This window comes from Bombus impatiens, unplaced genomic scaffold (assembly GCF_000188095.3).
Source record: "Bombus impatiens unplaced genomic scaffold, BIMP_2.2 scf_0023, whole genome shotgun sequence".
NCBI classification, from domain to species: Eukaryota; Metazoa; Arthropoda; class Insecta; order Hymenoptera; family Apidae; genus Bombus; species Bombus impatiens.
Window position 1 is genome coordinate 315,872 of NT_176442.1, and position 17,906 is coordinate 333,777.

Below are 17,906 nucleotides of genomic sequence, written 5' to 3' on the forward strand. Positions count from 1 at the left end.
GGTTAAACAAGAAATGTGGTTATATGTTTATTTGTAATTCTTCATTCGATAAAAAGTTAATGAAGTCTAAGATTTATGAAGTATATGTGATAAACTGTAATGACCAAAATTATAAACGTTGATAGAATGATTTTAGTTACTTTTTATTAATTATATTCGTTTTCTTTTTTTGTTATTTTAATTATTTCCACCGATTAAAAATAAGTGCCATTGTAATCCTTCATTTTACGAGTTCGTGTCTTTTTTCAATTTTGTTTAGGTGCCATTAGTTTTCAAATTGTTCCTCAAACCCCTCTGTGCTATGATCCTCCATCATTGGCTTGTTTCAAATTTGGTGGTGCGTAATCCAAAGCTTTCATCAGATTCGTTATTCTCAGCCACAGTTTTCTATCTTTAAGATTATTCTGATACTTAAAAAAAAAAGAAAAAAAACAATAAAAATTGTTAGTAAAATTTTGTTGTCTCTTTTCCCTTAGTCATATAAAAAGTTACCTGTTGACAAATTTGTAAAAATAAAAATGCGTTTGAATTATGAGGTTTTTTAATAAAAAACTTCATAAGATTTAGATTATTTAGAGCTTCATTTTTTAATTTCGTTGTAAAGAAATTAATTCGACTTTATCGCTATTAGGCTATAATGTTTTATGGTCTATGGATTGCACAATTTTAAAACTTGTTTATAACTAAAAAACTAGAGAGAACATCTAGAAAAAACTAATTTTAATTAATTCTGTGGATTCTAAACATTCATTTGAACTATCAGAAGTTAAAAAATTGTCTAGTATTGGCTGTGCTATGACAATTCTTAAGGTTCAATGGAATTATTATTGTAAGTATTTACAAATAATTAAGAGATTTCCACTTTATATGATAATATATTATAACACTTTAGTAAGTTTAAAAAAATATACCAAAATATAAATTTACTTTGATCATTTCCGTATAGCATTGCGCAAACTCGTCGTATCTTTCAAGCGTCATATTTAAAAGGCATAAATAGCCCCACACATCCACATTGTGATTATTAATCCTATTTGCTTCAGACAGAGACATTTCTGCCTCGTGAAACTGGTTCAACTGAAACAAAATATGTCTGTTACAAAAAAGATTTATAAATTTTGGCATATAACGACACTATTCACAATTGATTGATTATAATATAAGATAATATTAAAACAATTATTTCTTACCTCATAACAACTGATACCAACTCCTAGCCAAGTTAGACAAGTTGGTGAGGATTTGCATGCGCTCAAAAAAATCTTTCTTGCGCGATCGAAATTTCCAGTATCGTAATAATAATATCCCAATCTGATATTATTTGAAAAAGATTATATGTATTACTTAAAATGTATTACATTAAAAATACATTGACTTATTTATTATTACTTGAAATTTATAGGATGATTGCTATTATTACCTAACTTCCACTAAATGTAGATCATCAGGTCTATCAAATAGCATACGTGCAAATTCGTAGCATTCTATTGCTTTTTCTGTGTTTCCTATTTTGAAGTAACAATGGCCCGTTAAACTACTGACCGAATAATCCTGGATAGACAAATTGAGAGATATTGAAAAATCTGTCATAAACATTATTGGAATTATATTCCGTTTATAAAATATATCGTTGTGATTTAACTTTTGCATTTGATAATTGAAAGATATAGACCATTCCATAATCGCATCGAATTTCTTCTAGATGCGATAATGCATTCTCGTATTTGCCAGACATATAATGTTCTACTGCCATGTAATATAGAACGTGCATGGATCGACCGGAATTTTCCATTTCCTGTGCTAACGCGAGTGCTGCTAGCTGGAACCGTTTAATTTATGCTTTCAAAGATACATTAGTATGTAAAGTACTTTCTATTGCACTTTTTTATTTATTGTATTCAATTATTTTTATCATAGTAAAACAATACGTAGTAAAATTACGAATTTTATATTAAAAATCGTTTACCTCACAAAAGTTCAGTTTTAGTAAAAATGTTGTAACCATTATATACACATTATCATTGGGACAGTGAATCGTGGTCCAAGAAAGTGGTTCTTGATCTAGTATTATTGTACGAGATTTGTCTTGCATACATTTCTTTGCAATACGAAGCGTAAGATCTACTCCTAAATAATATTAGATGTATTTTCAGTTAATTGTATTGTTTTGATTTTTTCATTTCAGTTTTTTCTTTATATTTTTCTTTACCAACAAGAAATAATCGCAAGAAGATAAAGAATTTTCGTACCTGGATAGTATTCTGTTCGTATAAAAAAAAGATGTAAAATAGTCCATCCTTCAAAAAATCGTGGATATAAATAAGTGATAGCTCTGAGGAAAATCTCAGTTTCTTTGTATTCTCTATTTTCAAAAAGAATCATCGCATACACTAATAATCTGAAACCGTTATAATTTACGATCACGTATCTTTATTTTATGTTTATATTAATAACGAGTTGTAATGGATAATGGTGTTTTACATACGCCATTGCATGTTGATGATTTAAAGTGATTGCTTCTAAGCAACATTCTTTTGCACGTTCGATGTCACCTATTTTCTTAAGAAATATGGCATATTGTGTCCAAGGATGCGGGTCAGTTTTATTCGATGCTATTACCTGATGACAAGAATTATAGATTTTAGATATTAAAAGCATTTAGAAAGATTTGTCTGTTTCATTGAAATTACTTAATTTTTTATATTACAATTGAAAAAGATGGTTTACTTTTGTATAATAGTCTCTAGCCTCTTCGAAATTTCCAAGCTCATAAGCTTCTTCAGCATAGAAATATACCAGCTTCAGGTTTAGGTCGTTTTCCAAATCTTGCGTAAATCGGCATTCGAGCATTTGATTTATGGCAAGATGCATTTGTTCCACTAAATATGTGTATACAGAGCAGATAAAATTCTGTGAAAGTTTTAGGTAATGTAATTAATTAAATTCAACAACCCAAAAATTTTTTATATTAAGAAGACAGGAAAATATAGGAGCTGTACACGAGATTCCTTAGAATCGATTAAATTTTTAGGCATTCTGAATTTTTGATCTATCAGGAGGGGAACTTTCATTCTCAATGTATTGCGTACAGATAAGTATACTCCAGTTTTGTAAAGGTATTGAGTGAAACACGTTAACTCGTCCTGAAATGTATCAACTTCCCTTTGATTACTGAAGTATATTTAAAAAATATTTTTATAATACATTACCGATTCTGGATCGAAGCAATATTTTTCTTGTGGTTTCTCCCCGCTACTATTCAATTTTTTATTCTCGTCACAAAAATCCTAGCTTAAAAAACATAAAGAATTCATTAATTATAGAATATATTACATTTTAACAATAAAAATTCATAAATTATATATAGATTATATTGATCATTATCATACTCGATAACATTCTGTGAGGACCTGTGCCAATTTTTGAATACAGTGCATGTACTGTGCTTCCGCTACGTCAGCAGAATATACATAATGTTGTTTCTTTTCCGATTTAGGTATCATTTCATTTATTCTAAAGTAATATTAAACAAGGATAGCTTATTAAATTTCTCTTTTGAAGTGATGGAACTTGTAATCGAATAGGATGAAAATAGGTTAAAATTACAAATCTTACAAGTTTGTGAAATCCTTTTCGATTCTACAAGCGACCAGAGGTTCGTAAAGTTCTATTTCAATTACTATGATTGTCGGCTCTCCATTCTCTATAGTAATTGGTTCACTTGCTTTTTCTGCTGTTTCAGTTTCCGATTGAATCGATTGCGTGTTCTAAAATCAAATATTTCTCTATCAATATTATTTTTACTAATATCGAAATATCGAAATATTGTATGTTTTACCTTTGATGTTTTACTTCTTTTATCTTTCTCTTTCACTTCTTTGCGTTGTGTTCCTGTATTAAAAATATTTTGCTCGAGCCCTACTTTTTCAGATATGTCTGACGGATTGAACTTATACAATTGTCCTATGACTCGACAATTTTTTCCTGTGTAAGCATCATTTTTAACATATCAAGAATTTAGCAATAAGGTGTTTGCATATTGTAGAATGATAGAATTTACTGCCTGGAAAAAGAAGTTCGGAGACATCGACGTAGCATTGATACAGCTGTGTTGTAAATGATGAAGCGTTTTTCGATTTCGTCGGAGAAGTTTTCCCCGTTATTTCAAATTGAAAGGGCCAATATTTGTACCTTCAGAGAAATCATTCGTAATTAATATTTTTATGATAAAATAATTATATAATATGAATATTAAACTATTATTATGTATTTTCATAAAAGATATTTAAATATTTATTACTTTCTAATATGATTCCGCATCGCTTCGATTCCACTCTCCCATAAGATACACCGATTCAAGGAATTCCATTCTATTCGTGGCATATCTTCGCATATTTTCTTCTACAAAATGGATAATGATAATAGTTAATAAACAACACAACTAACATCATGCAAAAGTAAGCCGGTACCGCTAAGTCAATCTGCTTATTAAATTTATTTTTCACTCCCATAAAGTCGCAGTCTAGTTTGTATTTAGATAACTGAGCTCGATTATCTATATGACGTAAACTGTTCCATCGTTTTGTTCTCTCGATGTCTCGATACTTCATCCAAAGACCATGATCGAAAATTATGTTTTCTGGAACCTGAAACGAAACACAAATGTCACAAAATATTTATATACAATCTTCTTTATTGACTAAGTTCTTTAGCGCTCACCGGATATTACAAAATAAGCGAGTATGATAAAGGAATGTCTACAGTTTTTACCATCTTGCTCATTATAAGTACCTCGTTATTGATATACGCTATCGTGCCAGCTTTGTATTGAAGACTTTCTGTGAAAATTTCTGGTACATTATACATGCTCTCGATGGTAACGTGAAGAAAGTTCATTGCTTCGTTTGGTTGAAAAATCGGTACATGATCTTGCAAAGCTGTTACCGTAAGACGCGGAAGATTCTGCCACGAAATTAATTCACCATCAAAGGAAAAGGTAGGTGTCTCTAAAATTAGCTTCTCGGTGAAATTGTTTCCCCCTAAAATTTTTAAATTTTCTTACTTCAATTTAGCTCTAATTTTGCAGGGAAAATAATTTTTAATTTGTTGAATTAGTCGATGCTTGAATTTTTTAATTTGAGAAATCTTTAATTTAAGAGCATCGGAGAAAATTTGAACTTTATAAATTTTTAATTTCTATAATTTTGAAATTATGTTACTCACCTAATATTATTGGCATCAAATCGAAATTACATATCCATAATAACTGTGGCGTGGGAAGTACTGCAGATTTTGTACTGAATATTGATTTTTTCTTAACTTCATTTTTTTTAACTTCATCTGATGGAGTTTGTGCTTCCATCGCGTCGTTTATGATTTGAACAGTTTTTACTATGTATAAACGTGCAGTTATTAATATTAAAAGGCAGACAGGATTATTATATAAAAAAATAATTAACTGAGCGATATAAATTAATATTTACTTAGTACAGGAATTGATACAACTGAATTAACCATTTGTTTATCTTTTAAAGTAACTGGCAAATTAACAGAGAAATCGATAACATGAATTGTGTTGTCTTTACAATCCGATTTGATTAATGTTGGATTACTTTCGCCCAAGATAACACCATTATGTTCTACTGTGATTGATATGTTCGTGTCTTCCTTTCTTATCTAAATTTTTAAATAATAAATTATTAAATTATTAATAATATTTACTTATGATCAACGATATAGATACTTAAAAACTATAAACAAATTTTTTATATTATAAAAAAATCTTCTCCTTTTGCCACGAAACTTACGATATTTTCGATGGTATGTATAATTAACTTGATATTTTTTTCGCCCATTGAAATCCACTCCTCCATTCTAGGGGAGAATATTTTTATAAACCTTTAATATTAATAATCAACGTGAAGATATCACTTCAATTGAGTGTTTCAGTTGTTTTATAAAAAAAGGAACGAAGACTTATGAAAAATTGTAATTAAAAAGATGGATCGTAGTATAACGTTTTCAAAATGGTTAATATAAATTTTTATTGATACTTCGAAATTTTTATTATAATCTTTAATATAATGTAATATTTTATATTATATTATAAAATAATATATTCCAATTATTTGACGTAAATAATATTTGTAATATCGTTATCTAAATGAACAATAGTGAATTTTGGTCTGTTTGAAATGGAATCATTGCCATCAGCAATGTATTCCTTTCTTCTCTCAATAAAATTTACTTATAATTTTCTTCCTGCAACTTCTTGTAGAAGAGTTGGTGAAGTAAAAAACATTATTAAATTCCCATACAATCTTTCCTTCTGTAGATTTATGTTGTTTTAAAAACTTAGTTTTTAGTAGAACTCGATACATAATACTATTTCTCTTATATCACATTTTATTGTATTAACAGTTGTGTATAGGGACGAGTGTTTGTTCGAATGAAAATACATAAATACGTAAATACGTAAATACATAAATACGTAAATATCTGAGAAATTTAAATAAATTGTTTCCTTCATTTTTTATAATCTAATTAGTTTCACGTTATTAAAATTTGCAATACCTACTGAACAACTAAATTTTAATTCCGATAAATATTTTTACTAAACAATAATGATTATTATAAATTATAATTCGTCTAATTAATAGATTGAGCATTATGATTTTAGTAAATCATTATTACATTACATTAATGCAAATGTAATTCTCATTAACATAACTTTGTATAAATCTTTTGTAATTATAATAAAAGTTTTTGGTTTCTTAAGGCACAATGTTTTAAGTACAAGCGTTACTGAAAATAATTTTCACCTAATTGAAACGAATTGTTGACTACAAAGTGAAATATTATTTGATAAATAACATGTTATATAACATTAAATTTCTTCATCTTTTAGGTTTAAAAGTAAAAATTATTTTACATATCCTAGTTTCAATATGTTCTCTTCTTTCTTCAGAATGATGCTTATATTTGATAATTGAGCATAGATTATTTACATAATGTGAATTCTATATATTTGAAATTTATCCAGCTATCTATTCACTTAACAAAAGATGCAAAAAAACATTTTATTAAAAACTGAAGTCTTGAAGATTCTCTTAAGTTTTATCAAAAAGAAAGAGACACACACAAACGTATCATAAAGTGACAATGGCTCAGGAAAACAAAATCCTAAAAATCCACATTATGTAAATAAGTTTCTCTCTTGTTTCTAAGTACACTGCTTATACAATGGTATAAAAAAGAAATGTACGGATGTACATCAGGAGTATCAAAATGTTTGGAAAGTTAAAGTCAGTCGACTAGAGCAATCATGCTTCCACTTTTCGTCCATAGCTATCGTGCGATTAAACGTCAGGGAAGAAATACGTATTCGTGCATGGAGGAAAAAATACCAACAAGGTGAAAATTTTTTCCATAATCTACGTGAAATCCTATCATTTTTCCCCGTGCACGAAGATCGTATTGAATATATTACTGAAACTCAAATTAATAGCTTCAGTTTCACTTTTCGCAAAAAGCAGTTTTGTTGGATGAGTTAGATCTAGATGGCAAAGCGACGTGCGAGATTACACGACCAATTGGTTGACTAAAGGGTTTTCAGGGTCTTGTCGATATGTCTTAAAGTTGTTTCCGGCACGGCATCTGTTAGAGCTTTTCGAAATCCTTCGCAGTGCGAAAGACGTCGGAACATCCTTTTTGCGTGATTTCTATAAAATCGTTTGTAAAAATATTAATAATATGATAGGTACAAAGTCATGAAAATTATGAGTAAACTTATACATGTTATTACCTAGTATCGAGATTTCCATCGATTAATAACTTTGCACCCGTAGAAAGTAGCTTATCCTTCACGTCCCTCGGTAAAATTAGAGTATGTTCTGGTCCTATCCGATCGACTATAGAAGCCAACAATCTAGCCGTGGCTGCTCTTACTATGGCATTTTGATGACTAAGTAAATAATACATAAATGAGAATAAATGATGAATTCTATATATTACTAATTGATAAATAGTTTACCTTGCACCACGTAGTACGATGACAGTAATCGTTTTATGAGGTGGAAGATGTTCTATCATTCGGTCCAAGGCTGCGTTACTGTCTGCCCGAAGAAATCGATTGGTATCTGCTGTCCTGTGGAGCAATGACCCGGCTATATCATCGAAATCCTATCAAAAATAAAAATTCTCATTAGAAGAATGAAGAGATTAATGTATTTAAAAAATGCTATGATAATTTACTTGATCTATGCCACGAATCTGCGAGCTAAAAATATCGCCAGCTGTCAAGCATGCGGTTCTCGCCACTTGCGATCGGAGACTTTTTATTTGGCGACCTAAAAACCGGCTTATCGTTGGGGCAGCGCATACGTCCAGATATTCTGGTTGTTGTTTTGCGATCTGGGACAAAGTTTTTAACCCTTTCATAGTAATTTCCCTGAAAGTAGAATAAAAATCTAATTATAACAGTTGATCCCATCTATTCAGATTTTTGTAACTGTTCCATTAAAGGCTAGAAGTTGAATATGCTGCTAAATATTGCAGAAGGATATTAACAATACTAATCATTGATCAATTAAATTAAGATTATAGTAATTTTAAATAATGTAAAATTTTTTTTCTAATTTAACTTCATTTAATTATCTTGTTGATATTTACCAGTCTTTATTCTCAAGTTGAGCAAAACACTGTTGTACTGTCGGCTTTATCTTTTCCGTTTTCTCCGAGTTTCCTTTGCTTCGACCTCTTACTGCAACCCGAGGGACCCTGGAGGGCTTTCGTTTAGTCGTAACAATTGGTTCCACAGATTGACTCTAAATACAAAAATTATTTAATATATATAGATATATTTTTCGTAATAAAAGTCCTCAAGATTTAAAGAAATGTTTTTTGAAAATTATATTACTTCGATTTTTAAAATTCCTGGTTCCGTATTCGTTTCACTGGAACTATCTCTACTTTGTCCATCTTCCAAATTATTATTCTCATTAGATTCATTAACAAACTGAAAGGAAGTATTTTTATTATCAATGAAAATACAAAACACCTTAAATCAAAATATTTATTTGTATTCTAGTGGCTTACCCTGAGGGCATTATCATTTTCTTCTATTTGGATAGCACTATTTAAATGACTTTCAACATAATTGGAAACCTCAGTGGATGAATGAGGTCTGGAGGCAATGATGATGGCTGGGGAGTCTTCTGATTGCGATCCCCTTCGTGACTGGGTTGGTTCTTCCAAATGGATAGAATCGCACTGCACCGTAGAAGAAACTGTTTTGTCTTCACCCGAATCTGCCGAATCTTTATCTTCCAATTCAAAACTCTGCGAAAAAAACATAACACAACACTCTTAGAATTTTTAAGATCCTAATTGCTTTTTAGTGGGTTTAATCAAAATATATTGTTTAGTTCAAAAAAGACAATTCTCTCATTTATAGATTACAATCGATGCTATGAAATTTAAACAAATTTTTCTGTATGATCTCTAAATGAAAACCACGACAAATATCATTACATAATATATATTTCTATAACATTTTATATAATGCATGCATTCTGTATATTTTTGTACATTTAAGTTACTCGTAGTTGCATAAACGTCTGCAATCTAATTATGATTTTATATTTATTAACCAACCAATTTACGCGGACTGCCTCGAGAATTACGCCTTGGCGACTTCGATGTCTCAAAATCGACGGAATTTCTACTTGGTGATCGACTGGATTTTTTAGGACTGGTGGACATTCTCGAAAGCGATGGCTCTTCATTTTGGAAGTCCGAATGCAGAATATCACTGGATGTTTGTAAGCTTTCATTTGTTAACGCTCGTTCAGCCGTCAAAATGGATACAATAGATCTTTCTTGGAGGTTCGACACTTCATCTGTTCTTGCATTTTCATCTGACGTGCTGAATTCGCTTTCGTTTTGATTATCTTCGAGATATTTAACGCGCTCCGAGTTTCTAGATACCACACGGCTTTCACTTCCAAATTTTAGCTCTTCTTCGCTGCTCCAGTCTTTGGATCCATCGTCGTCGATCGACGTAATCGTTGCTTCGGTTCCAGTTCCATTTTTTTGGTCCAATGTAATCTAAAATAGGATTTTTATAATTATGTTATAATTCATTCGCAATACATTTAAATAAATAAATATCTTTTAAAAGAGATAATAGTTATTATGAAATACTGTTAGGATTAATATTTACAATAAAATCGACGGTGTCTCGACCAGAAGGACCCGATTGACCGCTGATAATATCAAATGCAGCGTCCACATTTTGTCTATCGGGAGTAGACGATCTGGAATCACTGTCATCTTGAGTATCTTGTACGTCCTGTTCGGTATCTTGGTGGTAATTATTTTCTAAGGCGTCTGATGATGAAAGTTCTTGGTCATCCACTGAAAAGTAGACCAGGCTATTCAATAACAGATAGTAATAACATATTTCAGAATTTAAGTGTTAATATAATTCAATATTTTGAATAAAATAAAAAGAAAAGTTTATAATATAGAATTATAATAATGAGCTAACGCGCAAATGTCTAGACCGCAGACTCATTTATCTGACTTCCGATCTAAATACCAAAATCGATATGCTGAATATTCATATTTATGCGAATTAAACCACGATATAGACTGAAAGAAAGAAAACAACATACAAATATTCTGCCACGCAATGAAATGAAAAATGCTGAAATATATTATCCACGCAAGAATCAGTCTGGATATTTCCATACATGATGGCGTATCTTATGCTAATCTCGATCTAAATTACGTCTCAAACCATTCTGTTTATATATGTTTATCTTCGATTCATCTATATCTCGAAACGAAGTAGTTCATTACCTAAAAATAAAAATGAGAAAGAAAGAGACCAGATATTATTCCATGGTTAATAATGGTATTTTAAATGGCATTGAAAGTTTAAGACTGTAGAGAAATTTAGTCTGCTTTTTTTTTATTTTAGCCTATTTACGATTATTTCAAACTTTACGTCAGAAAAATATTGATTGCTCTTTATAAGGAGAGAAGATTTTTCCTACTTCTTTTTTTTTTAGTAAAAAATTGCTCGTTTAGGTAATTTAAACGTTACGAGCAAAATATTGATTACATCGTCCGAGGTTAAGAACCTCGCGTTCCAGTTCGTGGACTTTCGATCGTTCCAGCAGGTCCCACAGGTTATTATGTATCGCTTTTAATGCTTAAAAGTTTACTTGAACGCTTCAATGGTTTTTATAATCCATTTTTCAAATTCTAATCTATTTGTTTGGCTATAGATGATGTAAGAAAATGTTAAATTCAACTTTTTCACGAATAAGAAATTTCTTGCCGAATAATTTTATAATATAGTTTAAACTTAAGAATTTATTCATTTATTCATATTTCATAATTTCGATTGAAAAATTGTTATTTAATTATCTAATCAAAATTTACTATAAACTATTTAATTACTTAATTATTTAGTATCTAATATTATTACACCTTATAAATACCTTCATATTGTGCTTCAATTGCATCTACTGTTTTCACACCGAAATGGTCGTCTGGTAGAAAATGATGTTTATTTTTTTCATTATATTCTTCTTCGTTCACTGCTTTATCTCTGAAACAAAATTTTCGACGACGAAAGTTGATTATTTTTTCTTTATTCATAAAAAGTACAATATACAAAAACTTGTACCGATTCATCGTATACTATTATAATTTACGTTATACACTATAGATTTTTCTATACGTATCAACACGGCTATCTTTTCTGCATAAAACATTATTTTGATGAATATCGAAGAGTCACAAACTATACAGCTATAATGTACTACATAGTTATAATATTTTATTTATTTGTTTTGAAAACATACACCGTGTCATTACTCGAATTTAACCTCAAAGGAATTACAGGAGTGGTATTAACAGTGGTAACAATTGTCGAAATAGAATCTTCCTCTTCCTTTCCGATATCCACTGGTTGCCTACATCTAAAGGCGCACGGGCAATAACGAAGAATAGTGTTCGCGATTTTATATTTCTTTCTCCTTGGATTACCAGGTTCTTCATTGAAATTCTCATCTTTTTCGATCGAATTCGACTCTCTGCATTTCAACACTGTCGCCTTGTCGGCTTCTTCAGGCCAAGCACAGTACTTAAAGATCATTTTGATTGATAATAGTTCATCGATCACGATCGAAAGTCCTTGCCATGACACTAGCGCTGTTTACGTAGTTTATCGAAGTTATTTTAGCACTATTAACTTGTCTCATTCTTTACCTTTCACGATTCACTCGTATTTCTTCTACACTTGGCGCAATTAATCAAATATATCTAACGTCTTTAGTTTATTTGTGTTTAATAGTTGTAATGATTCAAGTTATCTTTATAATTTTAGAAAATTGCGTATTATTTAATATATAGAAAATTTTTTATAGAATATTTAGTATTATATTAATTGTTTACTATTTGATGATGGTAAAAGGGGTTGTATTACATTAACTAATTACTATGCTATCACATTATCATGTAATGTAATAATTATAGTACTTTGTATATTCCTTCATTTATTAATTAAAAAATATATCAAATCCTGAAAAGATATCATTTTTAAGCAATCCTTTCGAACGTAATTTATTTACCAACGCAAAGATATTTACAAACTGATTATTGATCTACCATGAAAATAGTATTACAAGTGAATTATAAATTATATCGAATCTATACAGTACAATCGATAAATAATCTTTGTTCGGCTATACATCTGATGAGAGACCTTAGGAATAATAGTCAGTAGTCTTTTGAAAATTATAATAATATAATACAATATTTTTTCAATATAAATTAAGTATATTCTGTTTATAGTAATATGTTTTGTAATTGCGGAAGTTAGAAGATATTTTGAAGCAGTAGATTTCACGTGTCTAGACAATATGCAATTCAAATTTCATATGCTATTCTGGAGCTTCTGCTACATTTCATGTTTATTTTCCTAAGGTTAACGAATGATCGATTAACAACCTGTTATGGAACGCTCTTTGTCTGACGGCATACGCAAATATGTATAATTATATAGCGGAAAATTTTGAGCTCATTAACAGTTAACAAAATATACTAAACAAAAAAAATTAAATAATATTAAACAACATATTAAATAAAATAACGAATTAAATAGAAGTAAAGAATATTATTAAACTATAGTATCCTATTTCTCTAGCAATAGAAACTTCATTTCCAAATAGAAACTTAAGTTCCAAATTACACGTACACTTTAAGGGGCGAAAATTATCAAAAAAAAAAAAAAAAAAATACAGAAGAATTGAGATAATTAAAAAATCAACAGATTTCCATAACAAAACACTACTTTTCTAATACAAATTGATACCAGATAAGATAAATATCGAATTTAACTTTTTTTAACTTTTACCATCACCAAATTGCTTATGAAATTTAAAAAGCAAAGCTACGAAGAAAACTATCTGGATCTATGGCGCACGCACCGATCGATCGTTGTAGTTTCGCGGCAATTAAACTGAACTGTTAAACTGAAATTACACCACACTCGAGCACATAATCGCGAACTATTAATCTTCGGATCATTTTGAAATCACTTTAACAAATTTCACCAAAGTGAAAATCCTCCAATGGATTTTTTTTTCTGGTTTTTAAGAATGAAAATGAACAAAATAGAGAGAGGGCAAAAAGGGAATTCTAACGACGCGACAAATAACGCCACATGCACGACTGTGCTCATGTTAAACGTCGGCTGTCTCGACGCTGACCGCTGCCACTTCCCTTCACTCCTACCTCCCCTTCTGGTTCTCGGTTCACTTGTAACCCCGCGATACCATATTGAATGGCTATACACTGACCGCAAGAACCCCCCTTAGACATAGGGGCGGAAACGTACACGAGGGTATAGGCGTCAAAAGTGAAAATGAACAAGTGTTATATTATGACATTTCAGACTGTTCTTTTTGTGTTATAAGTTTTGCTTATTTCTTTATTTCTTTCAATGCATTTCCAACTTTTATTTTTTTTTTTTTATTTTTACTATTTTACTATTGAGACCGTACCAATGGTTGCATATGTTATGAGAGAAGTAGAGAAATGTTACATGAATTTATGACCTAATAATTATGTAATTTAACCTTTTCCTATCAGCACCTATTGTAGAATATTTTTGGTTTAAGTGCTTTTCATATATAATTTTCTCCATTCAAATATTTTATTAAGAATACAATTGTATTGATTATATTTAATCCCTGGGAGCCGTAAAAATTGATCTGTTTACAGACATTTTAAGGAAGCGTAACTAAGCCCAAGATCATGCCAAGGTTATCACATCATAAATTATTGAATTTGTTTTTTGCTTTAATTATTAACCTTTCCGGTAAATCAATTATTACTTTTTCATTTTATTTTTAATTTTTCCAATTAAATTTCCATTTCTTCCAATTTTTTAAATTAAAATATTGATATTATTATTTTGATATTAAATACATTATATACATATAACATTGTATACAGGGCTTTTATTTTAATAAATAAATCCTTGATAATTATATCGAAGTTAGTAAGTTAATAATAGTACTAAAAGGTTATCTGCGATAATACATATTTGCATAATGTTGAAACATAAAATCCTTTCGTAATTTAAATCATGAATGTTTTTGAATTCCAACACGGCACATTAATCTACCAATGTGATCTACCTTATGATCTTGCAATATATGTAACGCTCTATGTGTACATATATTTTCAACTTCTCGGGTATCCACGTCCTAAATTGCAACACAATATTCGCAGAGATTTCTTCTTAACGAGTTGAAATTGTTATGTAAATAGCACTTAGTGGCGTGGTTATTCAAACCGAAATACAATCGCAATTTTCCTCTCACGCGACGTTCGTAAATCAGGGAAACAGAAACGAGAACGAGGATGTATTCCTCAATGCATTATTGCTCATTTTCTATAACATAAAATTAAAATCAAACACTGTAGCTGCTAAAATTTACCAAAATTATATCAAAGCAAGTATTATCATTTTATAAAATAATATCTTTTTAATTATATTTATAAAAATATGAATTTGCATAAATATCCGTAGTCTAATAATAGATAATCTGAGCTTGCTACACTTTGAAATACTATAATCATTCATTTTCAGTGAAATTTAGCTGACCTAAAAATCTGGAAAGGCTAGATATACAACGTCACAAGAATGGATGCGCCGCCATTTAAGGACGATTCAAAGGATAAAACTGTGAGTCACCTTCAATTCAACACCCTGCCATGAAATCGATCGTGTAAATAGAGTAGATTTGTGCTGATATCACCGATTCAATGATCCTTGTAAAGTCTGCTCTTAAAAAGTGAATTGTCGTGTTCTTAGAAATGCCATTAAGAAATTTTCCCTCAGCTACTATATGTATATATATACAATGCGGTTATGATAGTAAAACTACGGAAACTCTGCATTTGTCGCCTTCCCAGAAGCATAGTTAAGAAGTTATAAAAGTTTGCACGATACGCCTAGCATTATTATAGCCAGTAATTTGTCATGCATGTGAGTATGGAAATAATCATTTGCTAAGGTCTAAGGGGCCGAAGGCAACAGATAGTAACTAGAAAAAGCGACAGCAATACGGGACTATCGATAGCACCACCATAAAATTGCACCATTAATTGTAAACTAAAGATATTGTACCACCCGCGGTGACATTTTAGTCACAATTATCGAATCGTAACCATATTCCAGGAATTTTCTACGTTATTGATCGCATTAATTTGAAAAGAAAAAGAATTAATAAAAATATTACTTACATATCAAACATGGACAATGCATGGACTTCATGAGAAGCTGTTCTAACAAAGTGTTGATGGTGGTACAATTGGGATGGAGACAGAGAACGTAATCTTCTTCTGTAAGGGGTTTCGGAACATATTGCAGGAAGATATTCACTAGTCTGGGCATCTGATGATATTACTTCGACATCCGTAATTTTTTGAGCAGCTACATCTTTCGTTTTACGATGAAACCTCATCTGTAATGTAAACATATCATTTAATAGTACCTTATCGCCACTTCATGTGTTAAATATATTGATAAAAATGAATAAGTACCCGTGATATATTTTTATCATTATTTTCTTCAATTTTATTATACCCATATGTTAATGCAGGAGCTGTTTGTAATGGTCGAAAGGAATTTTCATCCACAAACCGTCCCTCTCTATGTGAAGATGTGTTGTAGCTGAAAAATAAAAAGAAGAGTTTAAATTTTCACTAAAATAAATTACATATATATTTATTATTGTTTATTATTCTCGTGAAATAAATTACACTTACATATTATGCATAACAAATGTTTGTTGATGCATATTTCTCGATAGTGAAGGCTGATTGCTTTCAATAGAACTCGACCGAGGATATTTAGACTTGACATCGGATTTCCTTGAATATCGATCTCTTCCCGTAAACTTTTGATACATTCTAGAGTTACCGTCCGAAAATGTTTGATTCGTACGTTCATCCATATTCTGAAATATTCATCACGTTCATAATTGTTGTACATATAATTTTAAATGGTATCACCAATACTAGTAATTGAGAAAAATACTTACATTACTATCTATATTCGCATTATTTAAATTTTTTACTGATCGATAATTGTCATGATGCATACTTGTACTTTTTTCTTGTTGATTTCTTCTTCTTTGATGATACATAGTCCCACAGCTCCTATTTATATTTCATTAATTGTGTTCAATCTTTTTCTCTATTCAAAGTTTAACTCATTCAAGAGATGTTAAATTGTTATGCATTTTTCTATTTCTTTGAATAAATTAAAAAACACAATAATTAAGATACACTACCTAACATTTTCTTCTTGAGAATTTGCGCAGTCGCTAGTGTTTTCTGTGCTGTCCTTTAGTCTCCTCTTTAAATTAACATTCATTAATTCTGAATTAGACGATTTATCCATTAGGAGGCCACTAGACTTTGGTACACATTCTCGAGTATAGAGTACAGGAATTCTAGATTCCGTTTTATTGTTGTTTTCCTGAAACATATATGTTCAATTGATATAAATCATTATAATTACTATTACTACAGTGCATTGATATATTTTATGAAATTTACCTTTCTTTCAAAATTATTTTCGATGATATTACGATAATTCGCAGATTCTTTAGTAGTTCCTGAAATTTTCGTTTGATTTCGAGATTTTACGTCTGCATTGAAAGCTTCACCTAAAAATATCAAAACCATTAGCATGTATAATTATTATTAAAAGATTGGAATTATAATACATACCATTTCGTATACTTGTGCTTATATTTCGATTTGCTTGCAAATTCAGTTCATTTTCACACTGTATGTTCTGGAAAAAAGATACATACGCTTATATGAAATTATAGTATTTAATAAATTATTACAATTGTTATGAGCTTAAATATGTCATAACTATTATTATAGTAGTTCACATATTTTTGATTAACAGCAACCTAAACTACTAACCTGAAATATCTCTAATAAATCAGTAAGATTCAAATGGGACATAATGCCAATCGATCATCACCGGAATTATTTTTCATCGATCTTCTACACGGAATTAAAAATAACCCAACACTACGAATAAATTTTCTCATGTCTACTTACTCGATAAACGAATAAAAAAACAGAAAAATGTGTATTTTCAACACAATGTCTTGAATTCATTCACAAGTAACGTGAAACGATTAATCGTTAATATAGATATTGCGAATCATGATCTACACACATATCGTGTAACATATGATAATTCCATTTCTTTATTTGTTAATAGGGCATTTAACATACTGGTAAAAAGTATAAAATGGTAAAACGATACATTTAGCTATACACCATAATTTAAATTC

At 30.0% G+C, this 17,906-nt stretch overlaps 2 protein-coding genes across 4 annotated transcripts in view; both read right to left on the bottom strand.

The window, feature by feature from the left end:
• Positions 1-172: 172 nt before the first annotated feature.
• On the bottom strand, positions 173-5,873 carry LOC100744993 (cilia- and flagella-associated protein 70). Its single transcript, XM_012385175.3, is given in 21 exon segments — positions 173-311; positions 313-410; positions 928-1,077; positions 1,191-1,311; positions 1,421-1,551; positions 1,673-1,819; positions 1,967-2,127; positions 2,250-2,398; positions 2,486-2,619; positions 2,728-2,910; positions 3,000-3,143; positions 3,390-3,513; positions 3,616-3,767; positions 3,839-3,984; positions 4,061-4,191; positions 4,301-4,401; positions 4,470-4,646; positions 4,792-5,039; positions 5,224-5,391; positions 5,484-5,676; positions 5,808-5,873. Coding segments are annotated over 21 exon segments (2,970 nt in total). The 3' UTR covers positions 173-265.
• A 1,071-nt stretch (positions 5,874-6,944) lies between these two features.
• The window catches only part of LOC100741806, a 28,424-nt gene continuing 17,462 nt past the window's right edge, over positions 6,945-17,906 (bottom strand). For all 3 annotated transcript variants that reach the window (XM_033320713.1, XM_012385816.3, XM_024367438.2), the window contains 17 exons: positions 17,323-17,389; positions 17,149-17,258; positions 16,881-17,068; positions 16,629-16,746; positions 16,354-16,544; positions 16,129-16,258; positions 15,829-16,049; positions 11,511-11,620; positions 10,223-10,416; positions 9,655-10,107; positions 9,097-9,339; positions 8,918-9,016; positions 8,671-8,825; positions 8,254-8,449; positions 8,033-8,181; positions 7,805-7,963; positions 6,945-7,721 (listed from right to left, as the gene is read on the bottom strand). In XM_033320713.1, coding sequence (XP_033176604.1) covers positions 7,601-7,721; positions 7,805-7,963; positions 8,033-8,181; positions 8,254-8,449; positions 8,671-8,825; positions 8,918-9,016; positions 9,097-9,339; positions 9,655-10,107; positions 10,223-10,416; positions 11,511-11,620; positions 15,829-16,049; positions 16,129-16,258; positions 16,354-16,544; positions 16,629-16,746; positions 16,881-17,068; positions 17,149-17,258; positions 17,323-17,389 — 2,904 coding nt within the window. In that variant the 3' untranslated portion in view covers positions 6,945-7,600. The remainder of the gene's footprint in view (positions 7,722-7,804; positions 7,964-8,032; positions 8,182-8,253; positions 8,450-8,670; positions 8,826-8,917; positions 9,017-9,096; positions 9,340-9,654; positions 10,108-10,222; positions 10,417-11,510; positions 11,621-15,828; positions 16,050-16,128; positions 16,259-16,353; positions 16,545-16,628; positions 16,747-16,880; positions 17,069-17,148; positions 17,259-17,322; positions 17,390-17,906) is intronic.